Source organism: Pelodiscus sinensis, chromosome 1, assembly GCF_052426305.1.
Source record: "Pelodiscus sinensis isolate ZL-2025 chromosome 1, ASM5242630v1, whole genome shotgun sequence".
Lineage (NCBI taxonomy): Eukaryota > Metazoa > Chordata > Testudines > Trionychidae > Pelodiscus > Pelodiscus sinensis.
The window spans coordinates 78,650,450-78,674,850 of record NC_143052.1 but is presented as its reverse complement, the minus strand read 5'-3'; the positions used below and the strand labels follow the sequence as shown (position 1 = coordinate 78,674,850).

Below are 24,401 nucleotides of genomic sequence, written 5' to 3'. Positions count from 1 at the left end.
TGTGTGAGATTCCCATAGCCTTAGGTATAGGGAGGATGAGGGCTTAGAAGTAGGGATGTAAGAAAGTGGTTGACTAACCAATAAAACCTAGGCTTATCAGTTAGTCAAGTTGACTATTCGCATTTCCCCACCCCTCTCGCTGCCTCTGTATCAGAGTATGCAAAATGGGAGGGGAAACAGGAGCCATTGCTGTTGGGAGCTTGCTTAAAAGCTAGTTCCCCCTCAGCATCGTCTCCGCGGTGCCACTTACCTGGGAGGCAGCAGCATGAAGCAAGCGTAGGTCCTGGACTTGGTGCGAGCCGGGACTGAGTGCTTCTTACCTTATTAATTGTGTAGTGATAAAAATCCTATTGACTACACGATGAGTAAATTACCCACTTCTAAGACATTAAAAAAAAAAAAAAAAAAGAGGATTTTCAAATAGACTGAGCCCCAGTGAAGACGCTGGATATCTGAAAGAGAGCTTGTCATTTACAAAATATCTGTCCCAATTCCGTATGCCAGCTAGCATCAATGGAGTGAATACACTTTTTTTTAAATAGTTTACTCAACATTGTTGCCATCCATCTATTTAGGGAAATACATAGATTATATAAAAATATACTGTTTCTGTTTTTAAACATAGCAGGGTGAAATTGGTAGTTTGGGGCTATTGTCAGCACATGGTAGGAGCATCCAGTGTGAATGTGTCAATTCATGAACTTCAGTCCTCTTGTGGATGTATTTCATGCATTTCTCATTATGTCCAATATGATGGCAAACTTAAAATTGGAGAGCCACTCCAGATAGTGGAACTCTCTTTCACACTTTTATTATTCTCACAGCAGACTGTCAGGTAAACTGCTGGATTATACAGCTACAGTCACAGTAAGCAAAATGATGATGATAGTAGTCCCAAATCTGGGACTCTGGTCTGGCATGTCTGTGGATGTTGCTAGGTGTAACAGATTCAGTCCTGTCTGCGAGCACCCCTTAGTGGCTGAAGGAGGTCACACAATAATTACCTCACCTGTTTGCGGGCAAGGCACAGTCCAATCCGTGGCCAAGGTTCAGGCCTCCTCTTTACCCCCTCTTTCAGGTGTAGTTTGTAGGAGGTTAGGGGGGACCCAGGCCTGCCCACTTCTCTGGGTCCCAGCCCAGGAACCTTCTATGTAGCAGTTACCTGCCAGGTTTCAGAGTCCATAATTCTAGTTGTGTCCCTGGGCCACTTCCCCAAGATGCTGTCTCATTCAGCCATTCTCTAGGGCTTAGTTGCAAAGTTCCCCTTTTCTGGGGTTCCTCAGAGTTACCACTGGCTAGCCTTTCTCAAAAGGATCTAGCTCAACTTACCTGCATGGGCTCAACTCACACTCAGAGCTGTCCAAGGTGCTTGTGTTCCCAGTCAGCCCAGAGGTTTAACTGGGTTGAGCTCCAGGTTGGAACTGCCTGGCCTTCGCCAGCAGCTCCTTATATAGCAGCCTGCCATACCCTGATTGGCTACAGTGCAAGCTTCCCCTCTACCCTGCCCGGAGGACCTCTCCACTGCTGCTGCTACTGGCCAGAGTGCTGAAAAGCCTCCAGTGGGGAGGTCGGGCTCTGTCTGCCCCATCACCCTGAATCAAAGAGCTCCAGGAGTGGAAACGAGCCTGGAGAATTTAGGGTCTGCATTCTGAAGAATCTCAGCTGGGCCAGCAGCAGCTGGGCAGAGGAACCCAGGTGTCAGCAGGGCCAGGTGACACCGGGAAGCCTCTTCCCTGGGTGGGGAACCCGTGGGGTCAGTAGGTGGACGACCCCTACCAGCGGGGCCGGTGGTAGCTTGAGAACCCCAGAGACCTCTCTGTGGTGGGGCTCGGATGGCTGGACAGTCCCGACTGGGAAACCCCTGGCAGCAGCGGAGCCAGGCAGTGGCCTGAGAGCTCCAGCTGGGTAACTCTGGTGGCGGGGCGAGGTGGCAGCAAGGGAGTCCTGGCCCCAGCAGGGGAATCCCTGGTGGCAGTGGCCAGCCTAGCGGCCCTGGTCCATAAACCTCTAGAGGCAGTGAGCCTGGGCTACCACAGTGGGGCCACCAGCAGCTGGGCAGCCTGTAGAACCTTGAGAAACCCCTAGAGATAGCGGAGTTGGCATCAGCCAGACAGCCCAGCCAAGAACCCCTAGAGGCAGCAGGGCTGGCCAACTCATGGGAACCCCTGGCACAGTGGGAGAGCAGCAGGACAGGGAGCCTCAGCTGGGCCAGCCTTAGCGGGCCAGTGGTAGAGTGGAGAGCCCCAGAGAGATGAGCTTGCATCAGGGCAGCTAGCAGGAGAACATTGACCTCCCCGGTTCAGCAAACTCCCTCATCCAGGACAGCTCACCCAAGGGTGCCAGACCAGGGAGGTCCAACCTGTATAAGAATTTTGCTGTCTTACAGAAATGGATTCCAGGTAGTCAGATGTTTGCAATGCAGTTGTTGGGTGTTCTAAGTAGAGATGTGACTGGGTGACTGGTTAACCAGTATCCAGGAGCAGCCTCCTGCCCGCGGCCCCCCATTGGCAGAGGGCTGCCATAGCCCCGCGGGTGTCAGGTGCTGGCTACTTGGCACATGGGTGTGTGTGTGTCTGTGTGTGTGAGAACAGGAGCAGCCCCCCCACATGTGGTGGGTCTGGAAACTGAAGCTGGTCCCCCTTGTGCTAGGGGCTATCATTTCCTGCTGTCATCCCCTGCCCCAATGCAGGATCCCACTTAATTGATTAACTGATGTTATATCCCTAATTCTAAGAGACTTTCTTGATTGAAAGATTGGAGTGTATTCACATAGAAACACAATGTACTGCATTATAAGATAGGGATGTAAATGACTAGTCGACTACCCAATAAGCAAATGCTATCTCTGTCAGAGAGTGGCACCAAGGGTGGGGGAGCAGGAACTGGTGCCGGGGGTGGGGGGGGAGTCAGCTTAAAAGCCAGTTCCCCCCAGCACTGTCTTCATGGGGGAGGGAGCAGAAGGGGCAGAGGGCAGCAGGAAAATGGCACGAGTGGGAATTGAAACAGTCCTGCTCCTGCTGGTCCCGACTGCTTCTCTTCTCCCTTTGAAATGTACAAGAGTTGCCTGCAGCTCTTGTACATTTCAAAGGGAGAGGCACAGAGAGGCACCAGTGCCAGCAGGAACTGCTTCGGTCCCCGCTGGCAAGGGTTCCCGCTGCCTGTCTTCCTTTGAAATGTAGAAGAGCTGCTCGTGGCTCCTGTACATTTCAAAGGGAGAGAGGCAATGGGGATAGCAAGTGCCCCCCTTATAGGCTAATCAAGTGGTCGATGGAAATTCCATTGACTACTAGATTAGCTGATTAATTGAAATTTAATATCCCTATTATGGATATTAACATGTTCTTAACATGAGTGTCTGCCATTCAGATGATTGCTTTTGAGAATCATAAGTACAAGTTCATAGATAGTATTGGTGTTTGCTGATGATTATTTTATTGTTACAGAAAAAGTATTTTAAATTCAAGATGCCACCCAATTTAGATTGGAAGAAGCTTATGAGAATTGATGCTGATGTTCTGCCTCGTCAAGAAGAGCTGGCAGATAGCTTGCTGGAAACAGTATCCAAGGTACTCTAAGTAAATTTTAAGAATTTTATTATGCATTCTTTAATTAACTAGTATAGTGTGTTTGTAGCATTAAGTGTGTTTATTTAATTTTTGTTATGCTTAACTAAATCAAATTCTTGTCTATATTTATTTAGGTAGAAGGAAATGACTTAAAAGGTGAAAATCTTGAACATGTAGTACATCTTTTTAAAATTACACAGTCACTAATGAAGGTTTGTATTAATCTTATTTTTTAAAAAAACATGACTTTTTAAAATGCATTCATGTATCATCCCTTCACACTGTGCTGCCTGAATACCTCATAGATCTTAACTAAGGCCAATCATTTGAAATACAGGTACACAGCTAATATTCATATGTTCAAATATCAAAATTATACATTCATAGCATTAGCATAATCATATTCAGCAAATCATAACCTTTCCATGGACATCCTATTAACTACTTTTTGTTGCAAATACTTAAATGATTAGAATTATGATCTAAATGGTCATATTTTAATCAGAAAACATCACTCTTCTCCATATCTCAAAATTACTCTTTTGAAATCTTACATCCTGTCATAGATGTATTACAAATGGCAGTGCTAAGCAGGTCACAAAGTCTGTATTTTGTAGGGATTTTTTCTGTAGTTTTCAGGGTGTGTGCTTTTGAATACATAGTACCATAGTTTTTTTTATTGTTACTATAACACCTATGGAAAAATACCCACTGTGGGTTAGTAGATAGAGCACCTGAGTGGTACTTGATAGTACCTGGTTTTATTCCTGGCTCAACCACCGGTTAGGGTGATATTAGGTAGGCTACTTGACCTCTCTGTATCTCAGTTTCCTCATCAGTAAAAAATGGGGATAAATTAAACTGCTATCTTTGTAAAGTGCTTTGAGATGTATGGATGAAAAGCCATATATAAGAGCTAGGTATTTTACTATGTATCTCAATTCTTATGTGAATGTGGATCAAGTGAAAAATTTTGGAGGCTGGTTTGATAAAGAAAAGATTGCTTCCCTTTTGTAAAATGTCCATTGGTTCTAGCATGAGATTTTTGTGTAGGTTATCACCATTTTATAAATCAGCCTAAGGGTAAATATGTTTTCTTACTATGTATATTTCTTTGTTAGATGAAAGCTCAAGAGGTAGAGCTTGCATTAGAAGAAGTTGAAAAAGCTGGGGAAGAACAAGCTAAATTTGGTGAGCAATCCTTCTAAATAAGCATTTAGAATAGCTATGAACAAAATTACTTATTACATGGATAAAACATTAGGATTAAATAATTATAGGTTGAATCCTTGCCACATTGGAAATTTTGCCATTGGTTTCCTTGATTTCAATGGGGATAGGATTTCACCCCGATATTGATAAATGGGGATGAAGATTGCTGTTGTTTCTGTAGTTCTCATAAGGTTTTTTTTTTTTTTTTTTTGCTTAGAGGAATTGGATAACCCAGTATGTCCTATTTTTATTTCAACAGAAAATCAATTAAAAGCAAAAGTTATGAAACTAGAAAATGAATTAGAGGTATGTTTATTTTTAAATTAAATTAGTTTCTAGAGCTCCAGTAATATTTCTTCTCTGTGAACTTGGGTGTAGTTTCTGACATTATTTGAGTTTTGAGCATGAAGAAATAATCTTTTCTTTTTAAAAATGTTTTAAAAAAGATGGTGGGTTTTGTGCTAGGATAAAGATTTTTTTTTTAAAAAAAGCCCTTCAATAAGTGTACATATTAGGGACTGATCAAGTGTATAGAACTAAATTAAAAGATTATCATTGATCTCTTTTCAGGCAATTCAAGTAAATGAAAGACAGATAGTGGAATAGATTTTAAGCAGCAGACTGCAACTTTATGAACTAATACTGAGTAGAGATGGTATATGTCTCCACCTTCTGTCACATACCAGGTCCAGTGAGTGCATCAGGACAGGACTCCCAGTAGTGAACCCAGCATTTATTGAACTTCATTGTATTTTGATCCCCTTCTGACAACAAAATTTCTACATGACCTCAGTCCCCCATGTTATTCTATAGTTAGTTATAGGGTCTGGCAAGCTGGGCAGTTGCTTGGGGGCCCACAAAGCTAAGTTGCTTTGGCTTCAGCCCCAGTTTGTGGGTCTTGGGCTTCAGCATTTTTGCCTTAGGATCCAGAAAATCTAACACAGACCCTGGCAACCCCAGTAAAATAAACTCACAACCCAAAGATTCAGGTCATGTCTGAGTTCTTTAACCCTGTCTCCCAGCATGGGATAGAGAGTACTAAGGAGAAGCCTCTGTCTGAAAGATTTCAGACCTCATCTTCTGTGTATAGGCACAAGGCCCACTAGCATAATAGGGTTCATTTAAATCTGGGAGCAAACTCTATTAGTCTTTATCCACACTGGACATTAGGGATGTTAAAATGTGTCTGAGTTACATGCAGGGTGGCAGCCAGCTTCCCAGCTGTCTCTGCTGCCTCCCATACAGACTCACCATGCTGCCATCTCTGATTGTACTGGCTCCCACCAGCCACCATGCTCTGCTGCCTCTGTATCAGAGGCAACAGTGTGGGGCAGCAGGCAGCTCCCTAGGAGCCAGACTGGGAGCCATGTGTAGCCATTTGGGTAACCAATAAACTCCTGCTTATCTGTTACCCGTTTAAACAGCTACACTCTTACACTCCTACTGGCGAACTTCAGGTTGTGACAAATGATGCATTCTTATATTATAGCTTAGTATCAGACTTCTAAATCCTATTATTTCTTACCTAAACTGTGCCTCCACAATTCTGTGAGGAAACACAGCTCTGTATCTACCCAGCAAGGAGGGAAGTCTGTGCAGCTGAACAGACAAGAGACTTGTGTAGCACAGGAAAGTTTAAATTTTGAAGGAGAATAATGAGAACCAGCTTGTTACCAATCCTCCTCTCAGCTGGCCAATGGGATGTAACAAACCCAGAGAGGGAGAGGGTCCTCAATCCAGCCTGTGCTTTCCTCCCTGCTGTTCTACTGAGAATGGCAAGTCCACTCTTTTGGTCCAACCAGCATCATCCTTCCCTGGCCTGCTTTGGGGGAAGGTGTGCTGGAGGGGGGATATTTTCAGGCAGAGGCTCTCTTCCATGATCCCTCTTCTGGGGATACTATAGTCTTCCTGCTGCCCAACCAAATGTTCCCCTTTCCTTCCACACTGGCACGTTGAGGACAGATTCTCTAGTCTAGGCTTTGGATCAGACTCTTAGGTCTGCTAAGGAATGCTGCTGAAAAAAATGTATTTGCCATGTATTGTAGTTAATTTCAGTATTAATTTGGAATAGTATCAAGACGTATCTAGGGAGCACTGTGTATGTATGAAGATCTCTAGGAAGATTTTTATTTTAATGACTCTGGAGATTTACATTCAAGTGATTTTTTTGTAGACACTAAAACATTAGATTGGGGTGGGAAACCTCAGGTCTGGGGGCCGGATACATCCTCCAGCTTGTCTGGATCTGGCCCCCGAGTCTCATTCGCCCCCAGCATTGGGGAGCCCACACTGGGCTGGAGCACACAAAATCTGCTAGGCTCAGCCCACCTAGGCTCTGGTGTGTGAGGGGAATGTGGGGAGGATCTTTCTTCTCAGTTGAAGCTACATCAATGAGGGTTTGGGTTTGTGTGGCCCTTGGCTGATTTTTCGGTGGGTCAATAGCCCCCAACCCAAAAATGGTTCCCCACCCCGCCTTAGATGGCCGCATGATCCATTATTTTGTTTTTTAAAGCTGTGTTTGAAAACATTGTTACCTCCATGCAAATATCTTTTTCACTAGCTGTCTTACATTTTTAATATGAAGAAAAATATGGACATTTGTTAATTTTTAACATTCCTCTAAGATGGCACAGCGAGCTACTGGTGGTCGTGATACTCGGTTTTTGCGTGATGAGATCCGTCAATTGGAAAAGCAGTTGGAACAAAAAGACAAAGAATTAGTAGATATGGAAAAGGAGTTAGAAAAAGAGAAAAAAGTTAATGAACAGGTAAGAAATATTATATTTGGTTGCACTTTCTCTCTTAATTCATTAGGTAAGGGCTAATGTTCTCCATTGTGGAATTTGCAGGTGGTACAATGTTGTTGCTGCTATTTCCTGACCTAAACTCTGCTCTTCAGGTCAGGACACCAGATTTTTTTCCTTCCTTAAGGGGAACCATTTGGCTGTTCAGTTTCTCCCAACCATTTGTTTAGAAACCTTTACTTTTAATGAGGGTTAATTCTGCCCGTTCAAGCCAAGTAACTCTGGCATTAATAAGGGATAGGGCTCAGAGTCAAGCCAGTGAGTCAGTTTTCCATCCTGCTCAGAGGAGCTGTGACTCTAATACAGAAAAAAACAATCAGGAGTATTTTGATTGGGGCTCTAATGAAGAGGAAAAGGTACCCAGTCAGTTCAGAGACAAGTCTTGAGGAGACCTGGACTGAAAAGGGAAAATCTTGAAAAGATAGTGCCCTCCCTTAGATACAGAAGTGGTTGTTCAACTCCCTGGGATAAGAAGATCTTACTCGATTTCCGTTTCTTACTATGTATTGAGGAATTTTCAATAATACTCAGGATAGGTACTAGGTATATTAAGAAGTGAGTATTTCACTAATCGTGTAGTCAACAGAATTTTTATCAACTATACTATTAGTTGATAAGGAAAGGTGCTCAATCCCAGCTCGTGTCTGGGAATTACCCTTGCTGCAGCCGTGCAGTTTAAATGTAGTAAGGCAGGCAGCCTGGCTTCTACTGCATTTAAACTGTAGAGCCTCAGCAGGGGTAGGTCCCAGACCCAGCACGAGTTGGGTCTGAGCTGGGCTTGCTTTGTACTGTCTCACGCCAGGACCAGCAGCCTCTTTCCATGGCGGGAGGGGGGGGGTTCCCAGCATGGAGCTGGGACCCTCTACAGACAGGCACTGCTGCCGGAGCAATCTCTGCCCACAGCCAGCCCAGGCCACTGCAGATAGGGGCTGCTACCAGAGCAGCCTCTTCTTACTTCCCCCGCCATGCTCTGCCTCAGGTAGAGGCAGTAGCGAGAGGAGGGGGGAGGTGGCACCACAGAGAAGGTGCAGGGGGGAACCCCCTTTTAAGCTGGGTTCCCCCAGCACCAGCTCCTGCTCCCCCCGTTGCTGCCTCTGATACAGAGGCAGCAAGGAGAGAGGGATGCAAGTTGTCAACTTGACTAACTGACAAGCCTAGGCTTATTCGTTAGTTGACTAGGCAACTACTCGCTTACATCTCTACTCTATAGAAGTTAGTGGAAAAACTTCCATTTATTTTAGCAGAGCTTGGATTCTGCTTTGCGGCAGCCTCCCCTTTCTCAGGGGTGGGGGTGGGCAGGTGGCACTGTGGACACGGTGCTGGGGGGAACCGGCTTAAAAACTGGTTTAAAAGCCGGTTCACCCCAGCACCAGCTACTGCTCCCTTTCCCTCCGCCCTGTTGCTGCCTTTGAAACAGAGACAGCAGGGGGCAGGAAATGCGAGTGGTTGACTTGACTACTCATTTACATCCCGAATAGGTACTGCAAACTGCAGAGGCTCCAGGTGCAAAAAGACAAATGCATTTGTGTCTTTCCAAAGGCAGTAATTAATATTTTTAATGAACATTTGAGGTGAAAATCAGGGGTTGAATGAATCTCTTTTCCTTTTCCTTCTCATCTGAAGGAGGTTTTGCTGGGCTTTTCTCTAAACATAGAGGCTTTCACAATGCTCTGTAATTGATCACTGTTCCTTTTCTACGCTGCAGCATGTCTGAACCTGCAGGGAAACCTGTTCCTGTGCAGTCCTATCTGAGGCTGCAGCCTAACAGGAATTGTGTATGTCTCGCTTTTAGCCCAAGCACCATTGCAGTGCCAGGGAAAGAAGCACAGATTTCAGGCAGCTTAGAGTGGGAATTGTGCCTTTTGATCATCCACCCTTGCTTTGCCCAAGAAAAGGGCTCAGACTCCAAAAAGCAGGGATGGGCCTGCCTTTCTCTCCCCACTCCTCCCCTGCTCCACATGTTGGCTCCATATTAGGAACATTCCGATAGGCAGTGACTAAAACAGAGGCACAGGAGGACTATAGTCACCAGACCTGCACTTTCATGGGGTTACAGAGCGGCAAGAAATGCCTTCCAATGTTCAAAATTATCCTTATTGACTGAGTAAAGCTGTGAGTGGTACAAAGTTTCTGCGACAATACTTACTTGAGTGCTAGCTAGCAAGCAGGCAGCTTTTCAGAATATATCTGTGGAGCCAGCAGCAGCATGCCTCCCAACTTGGGTCAACACCTTTAAGTTTGTACAATTACACAAAAAGTAGGTGTCTAGGTAATATTTTACAGTTGTGGCCTAGCCTGTAGCCTGGGTTCTGAAGCCTATACTCTGCTTTCTACAGTTTAGAACCCAGTCTCCAGCCCAAACTGCAGTATCTCCACAACTAGTTTTAGTGTGGTAGTATGAACCTGAGTTTGTCAACATGCGTTCCGTAGATTTTCCCTCACGCTTCTGGAACGTCCAGCAGGCTACTTTCACGTTCGGGCTATCTGTACAGTACCCCTCCTTGGTTGTGTGGTCCCCATGCCAGGATGAATAGTGAACTACCTTTCCCTGGTAAGCAGCCATGGAAATAAGTTCTACAAGTACATCATAGACAAACCAAACAAAACCTACAGGACTTCATCAGAGCAGAATGTCAGTGGCTTTCAAAGAACCCATTAATAAATTATTAATTATGTGGAGAGGGCCGATAAAGAAAAGTTGTTTATTAGTTCCCATAATAGAAGAACTAGAGGACACCAAATGAAATTAATGGGTAGCAGGTTTAAAACTAATAAAAGAAAGTTCTTCTTCACACAGCGTGTAGTCAACCTGTGGAACTCCTTGCCAGAGGAGGCTGTGAAGGCTAGGACTATAATAGAGTTTAAAGAGAAGCTAGATAATTTCATGGAAGTTAGGTCCATAAAAGGCTATTAGCCAGGGGATAAAATGGTGTCCTTGGCCTCTGTCTGTCAGAGGCTGGAGAGGGATGGCAGGAGACAAATCGCTTGATCATTATCTTCGGTCCACCCTCTCTGGGGCACCTGGTGCTGGCCACTGTCGGTAGACAGGATACTGGGCTAGATGGACCTTTGGTCTGACCCAGTACGGCCGTTCTTATGTTCTTATGTTCCCTTTGAAGCAAAAGTAGATACATGTTTTCCCCTTGATGCCTCCGTTGAAGGCATCATAAAATCCAAATTAGAATACATGATTAAACCAAATAGTAAACAAAAATATTTATATGAAACATAAAAATTTCATGAATTTGGGAGCATAAGGTTGTTGCAGGAATAGCTTTGCTAGTCAAAAACCTAGTCAGAAAGGAATTTCTTCTAAAAGACCCCATAGATTTGTGGGTTTCAAACTGGGCTTTGTGGTCCCTTATGGCAGGGCTACTCAACTTTGGAAGCTCCAAGCACCACAGTGATACTCACAGCACATGTGGTTCTTAAGTTGAATCTGTATGTAAGTCGGAACTGGCGTCCAGATTCAGCTGCTGCTGAAACTGATCGCCAGTTCTGACTTACATACAGAATCAACTTAAGAACCCCAAGCGTCCCCAAGTCAGCTGCTGCTGAAACTGATCAGCAGCTGATTCCTGGAAGCCCGAGGCAGAGCAACTCTGCCTCGGGCTTCCTGTAGTCAGTGCTGGTCAGTTTCAGCAGTGGCTAAATCAGGACGCTTGGGGCAGAGCAGCTGGGGTGCTGCTGGGTTGCTCCAGTAGCGCCGGGGCTACTGGACCAACCCAGCAGCACCCCATCTGCTCTGCCCCAGGCGTCCTGATTCAGCCGCTGCTGAAACTGACCAGCAGCGGCTGAATCAGGACCAGAGCAGCTGGGGTGCTGCTGGGTTGGTGCAGTAGCGCCCAGAGCGGCGCTGCGGGACCAACCAGCAGCGCCCCAGCTGCTCTGCCGCAGGCGTCCAGAGAAAAGCCTAGTCTGCTGGGGGGGGGAGGCGTACTAGCTGCGCCCCGCCCCCCCACCCCAGCAGACCAGGAAGACGTGGGCGGCAGACCAAGACGCACCGCGGTCCCGCCGCCTGGGTCCTCCACGGCTTTGCTCCCAGTTTCCCTGGTCTGCTGGAGACCAGCAGACCAGGGAGACGGGGAGCAAAGCCTCTGAGGACGCCGGCAGCGGGACAGCCGCGGGGCATCTGGGCTGTCCCGCTGCCGGCTTTCCCCGCGGCTTTGCAAAGCCTCGGGGAAGCCGGCAGTGGAGCAGCCCAGGTGGCCTGGGCTGCCTCGCTGCCCGAGCCCCTCCGCGGCTATGCAAAGCCTCGAGGAAGCTGGCAGCGGAGCAGCCCAGGCGCGCCTGGGTTGCCCCGCTGCCCGAGCCCCCCCCCCCCCCGCGGCTTTGCAAAGTCTGGGAAAGCCGGCAGCGGAGCAGCCCAGGCGCGCCTGGGTTGCCCCGCTGCCCGAGCCCCCCGCGGCTTTGCAAAGTCTGGGGAAACCGGCAGCGGAGCAGCCCAGGCGCGCCTGGGTTGCCCCGCTGCCCGAGCCCCCCCGCGGCTTTGCAAAGCCTCGAGGAAGCTGGCAGCGGAGCAGCCCAGGTGCGCCTGGGTTGCCCTGCTGCCTGAGCCCCCCCCGCGGCTTTGCAAAGTCTGGGAAAGCCGGCAGCGGAGCAGCCCAGGCACGCCTGTGTTGCCCCGCTGCCCGAGCTGCCCGCGGCTTTGCAAAGTCTAGGGAAGCCAGCAGCGGAGCAGCCCAGGCGCGCCTGGGTTGCCCCACTGCCCGAGCCCCTCCGCGGCTTTGCAAAGTCTGGGGAAGCCGGCAGCGGAGCAGCCCAGGCACGCCTGGGTTGCCCCGCTGCCCGAGCCCCCCGCGGCTTTGCAAAGTCTGGGGAAGCCGGCAGCGGAGCAGCCCAGGCGCGCCTGGGTTGCCCCGCTGCCCGAGCCCCCTGCGGCTTTGCAAAGCCTCGAGGAAGCTGGCAGCGGAGCAGCCCAGGCGCGCATGGGTTGCCCCGCTGCCCGAGCCCCCCGCGGCTTTGCAAAGTCTGGGAAAGCCGGCAGCGGAGCAGCCCAGGCACGCCTGTGTTGCCCCGCTGCCCGAGCCCCCCGCGGCTTTGCAAAGTCTGGGGGGCTTGGGCAGCGGCTTTGCTCCGCGTCTTCCTGGTCTGCAGACCAGGGAGACGCGGAGCAGCTTTTCTCGCCCGGAGTACACGGGCGGCAGGACCGCGAGGTCCCGCAGTCCATGTACTCCGGGGCAGCCCCGTTCGTAACTGCGGATCCGACGTAAGTCGGATCCGCGTAAGTCGGGGACTGCCTGTATGTATATTTCACACTGACGGGCATGAATGCACAGATTAAAGCAAAACTACATGCAGACCCATTAAGTCAGTTCTGCTGATATTAATAAAATGCTATATTTCCACCCATATGACAGCACTTTCAATGAGCAATGACAGTTCAGGAATTTGACTACTAAAACTACTGAAACGTATTTCAACAGAAGACCATTATATTGACTTGCCATTATGGAGCATGTTCCCAGTGGAGGCCATGTTCAAAGGATCCCACCCGCATGCCACGTGTTGAGCCCTGCATAAACCCAAACTGCACCGTGGGCTGCAAACAAACAGTGTGTTGAGTAGCTCTGCCTTATGGGGCCATTAGTTTATTACATGAGGATTCTGAGGTGTCAGTTCTGCATGTGGTGGAGATTGGGCTGTTATCCCCAGCAGGACTGACTGTTTGAGCTCCGGTATACACAAGACTGACAGCTCAGTTCCACTCTCCATCCCACTCTGCCTCCGGCCCTGCTCTGCCCCCAAAGAAAGGATGCCAAAATAGAAGTTTGCTCAGGGCACCATTTTCCCCCAGGCTGGCCCTGGGATTGAGACAACATTACAGGGCTTGATTATTCATCAGCGGATGAGCTTGATTAAACTGCAGACCAGTCAGAACACTGAGAAAGACAAGTATATATAATTTAACAGTGAGACATACAGGCATATACTTTTTCCTTAAAACAATTGCCATGGCCACTGCAAAAAGAGAGAGCCTCTTGAAGCTTACATTAAACAGTTACCTGCATTGTCACCTCTGGTATTGAAAAAAACTGTGTCTCGTGTGCTGTGAAGTTTTGTTGACTGAATCTATGAAATCATGCAAGTTTCAGCAGTTTCTAGAAACTAGACATCCTGAGCATAAAAATCAAAATCAGTTTTTTCAAATGCCCTGAAGAAACAACAAAGAAAACCAGACTTGATGCAGACTACAGTTTCTGACAATAAATGTCCTTAGCTGTGGAGGCCTCTTATACTGTGTCACTATGAATTCTCCATGCCACAAAGCTGTATATGAGAGGTGAGGAATTTGTTCAGTCAACATCCAAAGATGAAGTGTCACTTATGCTTGACGAAGATACTGCCAAAAAACTTAATATGCTTTCTAGGTCAAATGATACTATGAAACACATGATATGTGAGATGTCTGAAGACATTTAAGAACAAGTTGTGTATAAAATGAAACATTCTGCTGTCAGTTTGTTCAGTGTCAAGTTGACAAAATGACTGATTTTACTAAATGAACACAGTTGATAGTGTTAGTACGATATGTGAATGCTGGTGATGTTAGAAATGAATTCTTATTCTGTGAACAACTTGAAACAATCATAATAGCAAAGGGCATTTTCAGTAAGGTGAATACCTTTTTTGGAAGCAATGACATTAAGTAGAAAAATCTTTGTGGTACAGGCAGTCCCCGACTTACGCGGATCCGACTTATGTCGGATCTGCACTTACGAACGGGGCTTTCTCGCCCCAGAGGTCGAGGTGGCGGATTGCTACCTGCGAGCTCCGGGGCGAGAAAGCCCCGTTCGTAAGCTGCTCCGGTGCCCCTGGTCTGCTGGAGACCGTCTCCAGCAGACCAGGGGCACCGGGCGGGTTCCCGCGCTTCTGAGGCTTTGCCAGAGCAAAGCCTCAGAAGCGCGGGAACCCGCCGCGGCTGCGGCTTCAGTCCTGGTGCCTGTGGTCTGCTGGGGACCGTCCCCAGCAGACCACAGGCACTGGGACTGAAGCTGCAGCCGCGGCGGGGTCCCGCGCCTCTGAGACTTTGCCAGAGCAAAGCCTCAGAGGCGCGGCACCCCGCTGCCGCTGCGGCTCTGCTCCCCGTGTCCCTGGTCTGCTGGGGGGGGGGGGCGCAGCTAGTGTGCCCCCTCCCCCCAACAGACCAGGCTTTTGTTTTGGACCCTGGGGCAGAGCAGCTGGGGCGCTGCCGATTGGTCCTGCAGCGCCTGCTCTGGGCACTACTGGACCAACCCGGCAGCACCCCAGCTGCTCTGCCCCAGGTCCTGATTCAGCCGCTGCTGGTCAGTTTCAGCAGCGGCTGAATCAGGACGCCTGGGGCAGAGCAGATGGGGTGCTGCTGGGTTGGTCCAGTAGCACCGAGGAGCGGCGCTACTGGAGCAACCCAGCAGCACCCCAGCTACTCTGCCCCAGGCGTCCCCAAGTCAGCTTCTGCTGAAACTGACCAGCGCTGACTACAGGAAGCCCGAGGCAGAGTTGCTCTGCCCCGGGCTTCCTGGAATCAACTGCTGATCAGTTTCAGCAGCAGCTGACTTGGGGACGCCTGGGGTTCTTAAGTTGATTCTGTATGTAAGTCAGAACTGGCGGTCAGTTTCAGCAGCCGCTGAATCTGGACGCCAGTTCCGACTTACATACAGATTCAACTTAAGAACAAACCTACAGTCCCTATCTTGTACGTACCCGGGGACTGCCTGTATATCTGTTAATGGTGCAAACAGCTATCGTGGGTTTGCAGTCTGTCTTTCAGCAGAAGGTAGTGTGTGTGGCCTAATGTGACTGTCACTCATTGTGGAATCTATTGTCAAGTCCTAGCTAAAAAGACATTGCCAATGTACTTTAATGCTGTGGTGGATGTTGTTAGATAAGCAGTGAACATCATTGAAGTGTATACTCTGAATTAGGGCTGTCGATTAATCACAGTTAACTCATGCAATAACTAAAAAAATTAATTTCAGTTTATTGAACTGTTAAACAATAGAATACCAACTAAAATTTATTAAATATTTGTGAATTTTTCCTACATTTTCATATTGATTTCAATTAGAAGACAGAATGCTCACTTTATATTATTATTTGTATTACAAATATGTAATATAAAAATGATAAAAGAAATAGTGCTTTTCAGTTCGCTTCATAAAATTGAGGAAAAGAACAGTCTCTTTTCCATGTAACTAATGGACAAATGTAGACTTTTTTGGTAAACTCAAGAACAAAACAATGTAAAAGTTTAGAGCCTACAAGTCTATTCAGTCCTACGTCTTGTTCTGCCAGATCACATTGACAGGAGATACTGCTGTGCTGCCTGTTTCTAATTGACAGTATCTTGAATGACACTTTTGTAGCCAGTGTTGCAAGATATTTACTACCAGATATGCTAAACATTTGTATGCTTCTTTATGCTTCGTCTACCATTCCAGAAGATGTGTTTCCAAGCTGATGATGTTCTTTAAAAAACAATGGATTAATTAAATTTGTGACTGAACTCCTTGAGGTAGAATTGTATGTCTTCTGCTCTGTTTTATCTGCATTCTGTCATATATCATGTTATAGAGGTCTCAGATGATAACCCAATATATGTTCATTTAAAAAATGCTTTCAGATTTGACAAAACGCAAAGAAGATACCAATGTGTGATTTCAGAAATCTTAAAAGAGCAACATTGTGATGCAGGAATACAGAAACTGAACCACCAAAAAAGAAAATCAACCTTCTGATGGTGGTATCTAAGACTCAGATGATGAAAATGCATATGTATTAGTTTACTTTGTATCATTAAAAAATCATCATTAGTATAGACACATATTCTCTGAAATGGTGGTTGAGGCAAGAAGGTACATATGAATCTTCATTGCATCTGTCATGTAAATATCTTGTAACATCAGCTACAACAGTGCCACATGAATGCCTCTCATCACTTTCAGGTGACATTGTAAACAAGGAGCAGGCGGCATTATCTCCTGCAAATTGTAACTAAACTTGTCCATCTGAGTGATTGGCTGAACGAGAAGTAGGACTGAGTGGACTTGTCAGTTGTAAAGTTTTCCATCGTTTTATATTTCAATGCAGAGGTTTTTTTAACATAATCCTATATTTGTAAATTCAACTTTCACGATAAAGCTATTGTGCTGCAATACTTGCATGAGAGAATTTGAAAAATACAATTTTTTTGTTCTTTATTTTTATTACAAAAAAACTTGCACTGTAAAGTGAGCACTGTACACTTTGTATTCTATGATGTACCTGAAAACAATATTTTTAAAAATGAAAAAAAATCCACAAGTATTTAAAGTGTATGCTATTATTGTTTAACAGTGCAATTAATTATGATTAATTTTAAACACTTGAGAGCCCTCCTCAGAATAGTTGTCTTTTTCAAGAGCTCTTCAAGGAAATGGATGAGGATTATGATGATCTGCTTTTCCACACTCAAGTCTTATAGCTTTCTAGGAGACATGCATTGTTTTTAGGGGACAAGTGTGGTTTTATATTTCATGAAGAGATGGTGGAGTTTTTCCTCTAAAAAGAGAAACGAGCTGAAAAAAATGTTCAGTGACAAGAAATGGCTTCTCTCTTAGAAGTGTGAATGTGGATACCACTTCCTGCAGTTGCCATTGGCCGGGAATGGAGATCCATGGCCAATAAGAGCTGCAAGCAGCTGTATTTGTGGATGGCAAGGTAAAGAAAACACTGGTGGCCTACCATGGGCTATCCCTGGTAAACCGCCTTTGACTTATTGTCCACCCCTGATCTAAACATGTAACATGACTTCCTTTTGATGACAAAGATAAAACCCATTGCTTGTGAAGACCAGGACTTTCACAGGGTTCACAAAAGGAATAGATAAATTCACAGAGGTTAGGTCCATCAATGGTTATTAGCCAGGACACTTTCTGGGTGTCTGGCTGGTGAGTCTTGCCCACATGCTCAGGGTTTAGCTGATCGCCATATTTGGGATCGGGAAGGAATTTTCCTCCAGGGTAGATTGGCAGAGACCCTGGAGGTTTTTCGCTTTCCTCTGTAGCATGGGGTACAGATCACAGCTGGAGGATTCTCTGCATCTTGGGGCCTTCAAAGTATTTGAAGGCTTCAATATCTGAGACATAGGTGAGAGGATTATTCTAAGAGGGGTGGGTGAGATTCTGTGGCCTGTACTGTGCAGGGGGTCAGACTAGATGATCATAATGGTCCCTTCTGACCTTAAAGTCTATGAGTCTATGAGGATGGGTAGGAATGGTGTCCCTAGTCTATGTTTGTCAGGGGCTGGAAATGGATGACAGGGGAGGGATCACTTGATGATTAGCTGTTTCTGTTCACTCCCTCTGGGGCATCTGGCATTGGCCACCGTTGGAAGATATGATGCTAGGTTAGATAGACCTTTGGTCTGACCCAGTATGGCGGTTCTTATGTTCTTATGTCACAAATTATATCAAGGACTTGACCAAGACAGAACTCAAGGGTATAGGTGCCTTGATACTAATATTTGTTTGCTGGTATGTTTTTATGGTGGTGCAAAACTTTTCTGATGGCCTGAGTTGAATGGTGAAGCTTAGCCATCAAACTTCCTGCAACAGCAGTGGGCCACCTGTGAATACCACAGGTGGAGGGCATTAGCCCATAAGTAATGAATTTGGGGAGGAGCTACTAATAAAGAGAACATGATCAGGTAAGAAATTTCTCAATCCACCATCCTGAAAACAATCATAAGATTCTAATGCATACTATACTAAAAAAGCATTCTAAAAATGGTCTGTAAAATGAAACGTGTTGATGATATGGCACACAATTTGTGTTTGTTTGTGTATTAAGTTTTATTTTTTGTAATAGTGACAAATGAACTGAAGAAGAATCATAGGCATTGTGACTTGATTTTCTGATTGTCATACTCCTTTCAAAGTTTTAAGGTAAAAATATAGAGTCAGCATGAAATAGGGTAACATCCTATTGTGGTGTGAGATTTGAGAAATAAATTCTAATGCTAGCTTTGCCACTGATTAACTCTGTGAAATCGGTGTGGCTTTTTCTTCATATGTAAAATGGGGATAGTAATAGCAGCCCTGCGAGGTAGGTGATGTGATGGTTAAGGTATTCACAGTGCTCTAACACTGTATTTAATTGCAGAGAATAAAATTAATGACCTTTAGTCCTTATGTAGGTAGATGAGTGGTTTGTATCAATACCACTTACTCGCCTGAGGAATTCTAAACTAAAGGCCAAATGAGGTACCTCTCATTGACTTCTCCAACATGTATCCAAGTGTACCATTTGGCCTTGACATTTCATAATCATGTGACAGTTTAACTATTTAAAATATATAGAAGATATTATTCCTGTCATTCTAGCTTACTCTTCGAAATGAGGATGCAGAAAATGAAAACACCAAGTTAAAAAGAGAGGTTAGTAGAAAAGTGCTATTAATACAATACCTGTCGAGTTAATGGTTGACTTAATTTTACTTCATATATGTTTCTCTTTAATTTTTGGCATGACAGTCTGCTTTTATTTTGGCACATTTCCCAGGTACTAGAACTAGAGAATGTGAAGTTTTAAGTTCTAAGTACCAAATTTTAAGAATCATCTTTAAAAGAAGTATATGTTTGGTGAAACTTGGCTCTTTGTGGGTAGGAATTACATCTGCCTTTTAATTTGCAAAGCCCAATAATACAATGGGGCCATTATTTTCACTGAGCCTCTGAGCTTTACTGTAATAAAAATATTTTTGTAGTGTCATAATATAAAATCATGTGTCATTTAAACATATTTCATTACTTTAGATACCAAAATGAAGTAAAACAATTGCTAGGCTGATCTGTCAGGGTGCATTACTCAGAGATACTGATGTGGTATTTTAGGCAACTGTATACTTCTCTTTCCTTCCTTTTGGCAACTTTTCTTTTTTTTCTGACACCTGTCCTTCAGTTAGATCCTTTTTCAGGCCACAGCTACCAAGCTTCACTTCTTCCAACACTATCATTGGTGCATGGCTCCTTTATAATGTCACTGATTGTAGCCTATATTCCTGTTGACTGGCTGTGTGAATATCCTCTCTGGTGCCTTTTAGAGTAAGTTTTAAAGAATGCTCAAAAGAAACTTACAAACTTTTTTAGTTTCTGACATTTTTTTCTGTCTGCTGAGAAATTTCCAGATCATCAATGTTCAGTGGGTTTGAGATTTTCAAAACTAGTTTTTCTGTTCCTAGTCAAAACTGTTGAGTTTCACCCATTTAAGTTTAGAAACAATGTACTTGTTAGTCTTTTAATTTATAATATAGGGTTCAATTTTCCTTTAGTGTATGTAAAGCTATGCATTTTTATTTATCTTTATGCTTATATCTTATTTTTTAAATGTATTCTTTCTAATTCTATGTTGCTTTTCATCTCCTTTCTTCTTACTTTGTTCTATCCTTTTTAATTTGGAGAAAAAACGAATAAAGAAGAAGGTGAGGATCAAAGGTGTTTAAAAGTATTCTGTAGGAATTTGAGCTTTTACTGTTTTACGTGTATGTAGTAGCTTTCTAGAAAAATAGCATTTTCAAGCTCAAATTTTTACTAATTCTTTATTTTGCGGTTTCTTTGTGTGCAGAATGAACAACTTCGTCAAGATGTAATTGACTACCAGAGACAAATAGATTCACAAAAGGAAATGCATATGTCACGCAGAGGGGATGAGTCTGAGTACAGATCTCAGTTATCCAAAAAGAACTTTGAGCTTGTCCAATATCTAGATGAAATTCAGGTAAAGTTTATGAATGCTTAATCAGTTTTGTACAATGATAATATCAATTTATTGTCATGTAGCATAACCTTTCGGTGTCTAATAGAATGGGTTGGATTTGAAGAGGTCATGTAGCAGTGAAAAACTGTATCCCATTACTAATTCCCTAAAACTTCTGGACCCCGACATTTAGTACAACGGTTATATACCGATATAAGATTTAAAGCACCAAACCATGTATTATTAAAAGTAACTTTTTCTTTAACTTTTTAGAGTTTGACTGAAACTAATGAGAAATTAGAAGCTCAAAACCAGGAAATGAGAAAGAACTTGGAAGAATCAGTGCAGGAAATGGAAAAGATGACTGATGAGTATAACAAAATGAAACTTATTGTGCAGCAGTCTGATGTTGTTATGGATCAATTAAGAAAGGAAAAGGAACAGTATCAATTTCAGGTAATAAATGGCTTTTCCATTATTGAAGGATATGTAATTTTCTGGACAGTGCTGCAGAGTGACAATTTGCCTTAAAAATGTTTTAAAAATGCATCTTTCTTTCTAGCAAAGAAAAAATTCTGCTTATTGTATCTAATTTCAAATAAGAAAAAAACTGTTTTAACAACTGGAAATCCAACATAAATGTTAAGAACTTGATTATAAATCATAGAAATAAGGCTTCAAATAAAATGTTATCATACCTTCTAACTACAGCCGAAGTTTGTATTACTGGTATAAAATTAATGTAGTGTATGTGTATCATAATGTATACATTTTTATGAAAGTAATCAGAGTATCAATTTACAGATACAGGAACTAACGGATCAACTTAGAGCAAAAAATGAAGAAGATGATCCCCTCATGGCAGCAGTAAATGCAAAAGTTGAAGAATGGAAGGTACTTTATAGTATTTCTGATTGCTTGTTATCAGGAATTATTTGAGGCATCTTCTTATTATGTTGCTTATGTTCCTTTCAGAGAATCTTGGCTTCTAAAGATGATGAAATCGTAGAGTATCAGCAGATGTTGTTTAACTTGAAAGAGAAACTGAAAATGGCCCAACTTGATGCAGATAAAAACAATGTTATGGCCCTCCAGCAGGTACTGTCTATGCAAATGTGGATGTGTCATAACCATTTTTGAATAACTGCTTGTGCAGGCTAGGAATGTTAATTGTTAACAGGTTAACATCACCCTTATCAGGCCAAGCTCACTGGTTATCGGTTAACCGGTGGCCTGGCTGCACTGGAACAGCCTCCTGCCCAACTATGCGCAGTGCCACGGGCGGGGGTACTCCAGTCTAGCCAGCCTCTGGTCTCTTCCCGTTCAAGCAGTTTACTGGTTAGACTAATTAAACGGGATTTTATATCCTTAGTAAAGTCCACGTGTCAAAGTTTGTCATAGGGTAGTTGAGAGGCAGTTTCCATTGCAGAGTCTTATCTCCTTTCAAGTGTCCCTCATTCTAGTCCCAAAATTATGTGTGTTGCATGATATGCGCAACTCTTCATCCTTTGGAAGGTAGCAGGGTTGTGATCATCACTGCATTTTCAGTCTCCCTGACAATCTATATGGTGGTGCAGTACTGATCAGAGGCCAGAGACATTGTGGTGGCCTGTGAGTCAGGGCAGTGTGGCCGAACGGCCAGAGTCAATATAACAGCCCCCTAGGATGCAGGGCAGAGTGGTCCTCTGGCTAGTATTGGGGAGACTCACTTTTTTGGAGGGGGCAGTAGGTCAGGTAGTGAGACTCAGGCCTACCCAACTTCACCAGGCCCTGAACCAGGGCCCTCACAGTGGTGGAGTGGTCAGTGGAGGAATCCCACTGCAACACATCGACCTCTCTCAGGTGGAACATACTACTCAGTCATCCTCCCTGGGTCACTTCCTAGTGCACTTCCATAAGCTGCTGTTCATGGGACACAGGGATTTTTAGGCTTCTCTGTGCAGATGATTCCCTACGGCTTTTTTGGACACAGACCACAAGTCCAGCTCTCAGGATCTCCAACTCCTGCATGCAAGGGCTGTGTTGGCTCTTCAGCTGGAGATTCCACCAAAAGTCACTACTCCTCTGAAAGATATGTGCAGCCAGGAACACAAGAATTACTGTATAGGCCAGTGGTCCATTTAGTCCAGAATCCTGTCTCTGTCAGTCTCCTGCAATAGAAGCTTATGAGGAATTTGCAAGAAAAGACCCATTCTTGCCAGCATGCATGTGCTTAGCTTTGCTGCATTTTGTTCCACTGAAGTTGATTATATATTTATTGAGCTGTTTTGAAATATATAAGGTACTATTTTAACAAGCTTGTATTAATTGTATATTTTACTTGTGACTATTTTTCTTTTATTTTTACTGCTTTGCCCTTATATATCCAACTTCTAGATAATATCTGAACTTTATGTTGTAAGTATTGCTGTTTCTTTGGTTTTTTTTCAGACTTTCTTGTATTAGCTGTTGTACATCTTTTCATTTTCTTTCTGTTCACAGTAGTAAGATACTCTGTTAGTAATTTATTAAATGTTAGCTACGCTTTTAACATAATTGCATTTTTGCAGGGGGTGCAAGAACGAGACAGTCAGATCAGGTTGCTCACTGAGCAAGTTGAACAGTATACGAAAGAAATGGAAAAAAATGCATTGATTATTGATGATTTAAAAAACGAACTCCAAAAAGATAAAGGTAAGTTGGTATTTTTATTTAAAGATATGTTGGCAACTGATAATGTGCATTTTTTTAAACTTGACATTGTTTTCTGTATTTTGAAATAATAGGAATGAGATTTATTCCCTTAGAGTATGTCTGCACTAGCTCGTTAATTCGAGGCGACTGGAGTTGCAACTTAAGCCCACGATTTCAATATCCCGGGCTTTATTTGCATGTTCCCGCCCAGTCTTTAGTTCGAATTAACTGTTACTCCTCATTTCACGACTAACTAAGGACTTAGTTCGAATTAACGTTTCACTGCCGCGTGTAGCCACGTGGCAGTGAGTTCGGGCTAGTGAAATTTCAAAATGGCGACCGGACGGGAACATGTAAATAAAGCCTGGGATATTTAAATCGCGGGCTTAATTTGCAACTCCGGTCGCCTTATTTGCCTACCTAGCTTAAATTAATGAGCTAGTGTAGACATACCCTTAGGGATGTCTACGGTAGCAAGAGGATTAACCCTCTGGAGGTTGATCTTCTAATGGTCGATTTTTTGGGTCTAATGTAGTCCGCTAACTCAAACGCTGAGGGCCGCCCCTGCCGATGTCTGGTCCTCCTCATTCTGTGAGAAGTAAGGGAAGCCGACAAGAGCGTGTGCTCCTGTCAGCCTCCCGCTGTGTGGACTCCACCATGGCTTGGCTTAAGGTAAGCCAACTCCAGCTATGCATTTTGCGTAGCTGGAATTGCATCCTTTAAACCAGCCTGCCTGGTTTAGTGTAGACCAGGCTTTACTGATTCACTGTTTCCATTTTACAAACATTGGAGAGTAATTTTCAGTGTGTAGGTTTGATCAAATGCATTATTTTTAATTTTTGAAGTACCTAGTATTAAAGTCTGTTATTTATAAATACTTGTCACATTTCTTCAAGTTCTGTAGACATATATAGTTTACTCAAAAATATGCAGTTACATCTTCTGTTGTATAATTATATGTTCAAACTGTAATACACTGCCTATATACCAAGTATAAAAGTAAATCATTTCACTGAGACTCTGTAAAAATTACTTTAAAAAGAGTAAGTTAAAGTAAAATACCAACTGCAGTATGTGAATATTGATTCAACCTCTAGGAGCAAAGAAAACTTAGTTCTGATTCTGCTTAGATTTAGGTCTTATCTTCATAGATAAGTTATAAAAATATAAGGTGTGAATTTGAAAAGCTAAAAATATGCCAGTATAACACTCCTTGAGGACACAGTTACTCTTGTATAAGATGACTCTTTTTTATTTATATCACTTTGGAAGTAGTTTAAGATAAGTTGGGGTAAAAACACCTATTTTTTTGGAATAAATGTGTCTATGTGAGGTATTTATACCAGTGTAAATGTAATAGTTTAACTACAGGTTGGACCTCCTTGGTTTGGCACTGTCGGGATCAGAGCAGTTCTGAACAACAGAATTTGCT

At 44.1% G+C, this 24,401-nt stretch overlaps 1 protein-coding gene across 3 annotated transcripts in view; it reads left to right on the top strand.

Moving 5' to 3' along the window:
• CEP290 (centrosomal protein 290) overlaps positions 1 to 24,401 on the top strand; it is a 125,512-nt gene that overhangs the window by 2,394 nt on the left and 98,717 nt on the right. For 2 of the 3 annotated variants that reach the window (XM_006114000.5, XM_089780184.1), the window contains exons 2-12: positions 3,444 to 3,566; positions 3,701 to 3,778; positions 4,688 to 4,757; positions 5,038 to 5,084; positions 7,403 to 7,546; positions 18,925 to 18,978; positions 20,165 to 20,317; positions 20,570 to 20,752; positions 21,101 to 21,190; positions 21,272 to 21,394; positions 22,846 to 22,969. In XM_006114000.5, the coding sequence (XP_006114062.3) occupies positions 3,465 to 3,566; positions 3,701 to 3,778; positions 4,688 to 4,757; positions 5,038 to 5,084; positions 7,403 to 7,546; positions 18,925 to 18,978; positions 20,165 to 20,317; positions 20,570 to 20,752; positions 21,101 to 21,190; positions 21,272 to 21,394; positions 22,846 to 22,969 (1,168 nt within the window). In that variant the 5' untranslated portion in view covers positions 3,444 to 3,464. Of the gene's footprint in view, positions 1 to 3,443; positions 3,567 to 3,700; positions 3,779 to 4,687; positions 4,758 to 5,037; positions 5,085 to 7,402; positions 7,547 to 18,924; positions 18,979 to 20,164; positions 20,318 to 20,569; positions 20,753 to 21,100; positions 21,191 to 21,271; positions 21,395 to 22,845; positions 22,970 to 24,401 lie in introns of those variants that run through there. The other variant, XM_075932784.2, reaches the window with a different exon arrangement.